Genomic DNA, 5,410 nt, shown 5'->3' with positions numbered 1-5,410 from the left:
AGTAGCGACCAACTTGATAATTTAACATTTTTAGCTTCAAAATCAATAAAGCATCAACCAAAACAGAAGAATTCTTAAAACTTGGTGAGTGAACCAAAATTTAACGAACATCTTTTCCTCTATCTACTTGAAGCTTTTTAACCTTCTACAAAGAATATTGTCTGATAAAAGTTAATATGTGCACGTAGGTAGCAAGCTTCTACGGAAAAGAAAGTAGTAGTTGGTTTGTATTAGAATAAATTCTGAAAACTCATAGTCTTTACTATGTTCAGTAATGAAAATATGAAATTACATGGAAGTCTAGTAAGAAATAGTTAAAAACCTAAAATACTATGAATCAACTCAAAATTTTCAAAGATAACATGAGAACAAAGATGGTGTTTGACTGGTTATTCTTCTTCTTTTATAGAATCCATTATTCTCTTTGCATATCTTGTATCTCTCTTCAACTTTTTGTCTTGTTGTTACCATAATAATGGATCAGCTGATCATGTGCTCCACCTCTCATCCATTCTACATTTTAGGAGTAGCTAAATACAAATGAATTGTACAAACAGCTTTACAATTGTTATATAAATAGATGAACCATCTAATGTTTTCAATCCTATATTTCAATAAATATTTTAGTGAGAACAAAATGAAATTTGGAATGAATAAAGCTACAATAAGGTATGATTTTTATATTATGGTGTTATAGTTATAATCATTGTTATAAACACAAAATTTAAAATTTGATATTGCGAAAGATTATCAATTTCTTCTACAGAAAATAAATGTCTCTTATAAAGCAACAATTTCTTCTACAGAAAAGAAATCTCTTCTAGATTTTCAATTAAAAGAACACTATTAGAAATTTGAGGAAACTGTTAAAAAATTGGATTAATTTACTCACTTCGATTATGTGTAATTTTAAAGAACATTAGTAGTTCTAATTTAAAAGAAAAAAAATCATCCAAACCTCACACCCTCTAAGCTTAACTCAAGACTTTAATTTCATTAGTGTCTACCTGCAATCGATGTAAAAAAAAAGCAACAACCTTATAACGTTGACAATAAAATTCATATTGAGAAAAAGAAATAAAAACAAACCTTGTAACTCTCTAATTCTTAATGAGAGAGAGAGAGAGAGAGAGAGAGAGAGAGAGAGAGAGAGAGAGAGAGAGAGAGAGAGAGAGAGAGAGAGAGAGAGAATGCCTTAATGGTGCTAAACAAATGGAGACTATTCATGTAAAGATTTTTGAGCACTATCTATGCAAAGAAATTCATCATAAAAGCTATTGGTCGTATATTTTTGAAAGCAAAGGGACCATTTATAAAAATTTGACTACACTCTAAGACAAGTGAAACGGAAAAGCAAAAGCAGACATGAGCTCCAGTCCTAAAGACGAAAAGCAGTCAGCAGCAACAAAAAGTGAACACAATGCATGCTCTTTGTGGGTTGTATCTTCATGCATTATTACTTGTACATAATCTCTTACTCCACGCCAGATTTTTCGGTAAATGTGAGTATGTGACCTCCATTGTTTTTGCTGGGGTCTATGTTTACATAAAAATAAATTATCTAGATAAGGTATTTATTTTCGAAGACGAGGGAATTGTGCATTTTGATCATTTGTGTAAGCTTGAAAAGTAGTGCATTATTATTTTTGTGGTAGTCTCCATTATTGGTTACGTTGTCACTGCCATTTATGTTTATCTTTTTTCTGCATTTTCCCGTTACTGTTGAAACGGATACATATATCTTCCAAGTCGGAACTGCTTCTTTCTGGTGGTGATCACTAGCTCTACGGTGGTTGCTGGTGGTGGTACGACGATGGTACTTTCCGACCACAATAACCGCTCCTCCCCTACTCCCAAGTTCTGCAACTCCTTCGCTAATCGGTATGTACAGATAACAGATTGAGTATGCATTTTCCTCTTTGTAACCTCGACTTATATGCTTCATACATCGTAATTCGTGTTTTCGCGCAAATTTCCTGGTTTATTGTGATTATCGATGATCGATTTACTTAATTCCATTGTTGTTACCTCAAGAATCTATCGATTTCGACTGAGCTAGGGATTTGCGATTTATGAATTTTGTATAAATGTTGATGAATGCATCCAAAACATAAAGCAGATTTTTAATCAGAGTGTACATCCACAAATGTACACTTTTTTCACTTCTTAAAATGCCATTATTTACTTTGATTCGATTCCTGTATTATTAAACTGTTATGTACCTTTCTTTTTCCCAGTATCTTTTCAGATGTCGCCGGAGATATCACAATCACAATCGACGACACCTCTTTCCTCCTCCACAAATTCCCTCTCGTATCACAAAGCGGAAGAATAAGAAAAATGGTGGCCGAAACAAAAGACACAAATCTCTCAAAACTAGACCTCATCAACTTCCCCGGTGGGCCCGAGGCATTCGAACTCGCCGCAAAATTCTGCTACGGTGTCAATTTCGAAATCACACCGGCAAACGTTGCCCACCTCCACTGCGCCGCCGTATACCTCGAAATGACTGAAAATTACCGCAACGAAAACCTAATTACACGAACAGAATCGTACCTAAACGAGATCGTCTCACAAAATCTTGAAAAATCGATACAAGTTTTACGTTCTTGCGAGATGATTCTTCCCATAGCAGATGAAGTCGGGATTGTGAACAAATTAGTCGAATTTATCGCTGAGAATGCTTGTAAGGAGCAATTGGTTGCGGGTTTATCCCGTTTAGAATGTGATAACCGGGTGATAGAGGAAAAGGGTAGACGCCGAGAATGGTGGATTGAAGATTTATCAGGTTTAAAAATCGATTTTTATCAAAGGGTAATTTCGGTAATGGTAACTAGAGGTATTCGACAAGATAGTGTGATTTCATCTATAATGTATTACGCTCGGGAATCTTTAAAGGGAATCGGAAAATCCCGGATTTGGAATCCCGCGAGAACGATTCCGGTTTTGGAAACAGGGCAAAGGGTAATTTTGGAAACTCTTGAAAGTTTATTACCAATGGAGAATAGCTCATTGATTCCTATAGATTTTCTTTTTGGGATGTTAAGAATGGCGATTATGGTGGATTCGAGTCTCGGGTGTAGGCTTGGAATTGAGAGAAGGATTGCGGTTAGATTAGAATCGGTTTCACTTGATGATTTGCTTATACCGAGTGTTCAAACGGGGGATTCGATGTTTGATGTTGATACGATTCATAGGATTTTGGTGCAATTTTTACAGATAATTGAGGAGGTGGAAGATGGAGATGATGATGATTGTTGTGGGTATGAATCGGAAGGGGGTGTGGGGTCCACGAGTCATAGTTCGTTGCTAAAAGTTGGAAGGATTGTGGATGCGTATTTGGCGGAAATTGCTCCGGATCCTTACTTGAGTTTTCAAAAGTTTGTTGCTATGATTGAAGTCTTGCCGGATTATGCTCGTGTTATCGATGATGGACTTTACCGAGCGGTTGATATCTATCTCAAGGTAACGCATAACTTTTTTTCCTGGTATCATAATAAATTGTTGTCTGGATAAATGATGTTTAGAATAACACGGATATGAAATGAAAAGGAAAAATATAAAAAGAAAAGAGCTAATTATAAAAATGACCAAAAATGGAGGGGTCATATTACAAAAGTGTCATTATTTTCAACAATTATCAAATAATGATGACTTATTTTGGGAAAAAAGTTAGGTGTTATTATAGTATCCTTTACTTATATAAATTGTCAAATTATGGAGGATGTACATACAACGCTACACAAATACGTATAGAGTTTTTCAAAATTATTGCTAATTTATGAATTACTTTTTTTGACATCATATTTTACGATTTCTTTTTTTTTTTTTGCAAAATGACATAATTTTTTTTTGAAAATGATGTTATTTCGTGGAAAAACAATTGCAAAATAAATAATGGTGAAATTGGTTTCCATAAGTATTCCTTAGAAATTTAAACAAAACTAAATGCAGTCAAGGTGTTTGGCTTTTTGGAGAAGGATAAAGTCTATTTTTCTTTATATCTGAAAGAAATAATTATTTATCAGCCAAAACTGGAAATTATTTAATTCTGGGTCTTTTTCTGTATTTCGTGATATTTTTGGCAAAATTAATAGAAAAAAAATCACTTCGCGAATTAAATGTTTATTATATGATAAACTTTAAAAATTGGTCATTTAGTATTAACTTGTTTTGGTAACATTAATGAGCAACTCTAAAGAAAATTTTGTAAAAAAATTAGGATTCAATGGGAATTTTTTATTTTAGGTCGTCTTTCTGCATCAAATAAAAAAGAAACACATATTGTTGTATAGATTACTAACATATAAAAGATGTATGAGTAAATGACGACCCAAGAAAAAGAAAAGAAAAAAGATGTATGAGTAACATGTCAATGTATATATCCAGACAACATTAAGAGAAGATAAAAAGGAAAAAAAAAAAAAAGGTTACCTTACACTGTTATTTATTATTCTTATGACCAATAGGCCCATCCTACGCTAACCGAACACGACCGTAAAAGACTATGCAAATTCATAGACTGTGAAAAGCTATCTCAAGAAGCATCAAACCACGCGGCACAAAACGACCGTCTACCCGCCCACATGGCGGTTCGGGTCCTCTACTTTGAACAACTCCGCCTACGAACCGCCATCACCGGACCATCAGCCTTCTCTGGCTACATGTCCGGTGCACCCAGTGGTGCACCAAGTGCACCCATGTCGCCACGCGACACGTACGCGTCTCTAAGAAGAGAGAACCGTGACCTAAAATTAGAGATTTCAAGAATGCGAGTAAGACTAAGTGATTTGGAAAAGGAACAAGTTTGTATGAAACAAGGAATGATGGATAAATCGAGAAATGGGAAAACGTTTTTGACGTCGATATCGAGAAAATTTGGAATATTTGCGGGTCCCACAAGTGGGAAACAACACAAGTCGAGGTCTCGGAAGAGGGGATACTCGATATCTTGAGTTGATAACTTGATATTGTGTATCGGTTTTATGGAATAGGGGAAATCAATCAAATTTGTTTTAAATGATGGAACATGTTATCAATGTGTTATTTACTATAAATTTGATTGAATTATGTAATTTATGAAGAAGACGATTGTATTTTTTTCTTATAATTAGATTTAAGTAATTTTCATTTTGTGATTGGCTCTAGAATATATATATCTTACGCTTTTTAATAAAGAGCAATTCATTATTCCTCATATGCCTTCATACTTGTTATTTTCTCTTTAAACAATATTGCATTTTCATTTTGTTTCTTGTTAACGTATTGTACATTGCAATATATGCCCATGACTAGAAGCCGTAGTTGATTCGTTAGTATTTCGATATGACATCTAATCTAACATCTTCCAACGCTCTAATCTTTAAGATAATGCAACCCTTCACGTCATTAATTTCAAAGGATCCTCTAT

At 34.1% G+C, this 5,410-nt stretch overlaps 1 protein-coding gene and 1 long non-coding RNA gene across 2 annotated transcripts; one reads left to right on the top strand and one right to left on the bottom strand.

The window, feature by feature from the left end:
- Positions 1 to 240: 240 nt before the first annotated feature.
- LOC122195312 (uncharacterized) lies at positions 241 to 1,227 on the bottom strand. The gene is made up of 2 exons (XR_006185593.2): positions 1,090 to 1,227; positions 241 to 1,007 (listed from the first exon to the last, which is right to left on the bottom strand). It is a non-coding gene; the product is annotated as an uncharacterized LOC122195312 (long non-coding RNA).
- A 203-nt stretch (positions 1,228 to 1,430) lies between these two features.
- On the top strand, positions 1,431 to 5,133 carry LOC111885764 (BTB/POZ domain-containing protein At3g08570). Its single transcript, XM_023882004.3, has 3 exons — positions 1,431 to 1,881; positions 2,238 to 3,465; positions 4,470 to 5,133. Exons 1-3 carry the CDS (start codon positions 1,814 to 1,816, stop codon positions 4,953 to 4,955), a joined length of 1,782 nt encoding a protein of 593 aa, XP_023737772.1. The 5' UTR covers positions 1,431 to 1,813; the 3' UTR covers positions 4,956 to 5,133.
- The last annotated feature ends 277 nt before the right edge of the window (positions 5,134 to 5,410 follow it).

The sequence above is a fragment of the Lactuca sativa genome, chromosome 8, assembly GCF_002870075.4.
Source record: "Lactuca sativa cultivar Salinas chromosome 8, Lsat_Salinas_v11, whole genome shotgun sequence".
Lineage (NCBI taxonomy): Eukaryota > Viridiplantae > Streptophyta > Magnoliopsida > Asterales > Asteraceae > Lactuca > Lactuca sativa.
This window is presented reverse-complemented; position numbering and strand designations above follow the sequence as displayed.

Excerpts from the sequence above, each read along its gene's own strand:
- LOC111885764 (XM_023882004.3), top strand. The coding sequence starts at position 1,814 with ATGGTACTTTCCGACCACAATAACCGCTCCTCCCCTACTCCCAAGTTC. Across the intron at positions 1,882-2,237 it reads TGCAACTCCTTCGCTAATCG|TATCTTTTCAGATGTCGCCG; the intron begins GTATGTACAGAT and ends TCTTTTTCCCAG. Across the intron at positions 3,466-4,469 it reads CGGTTGATATCTATCTCAAG|GCCCATCCTACGCTAACCGA; the intron begins GTAACGCATAAC and ends TATGACCAATAG.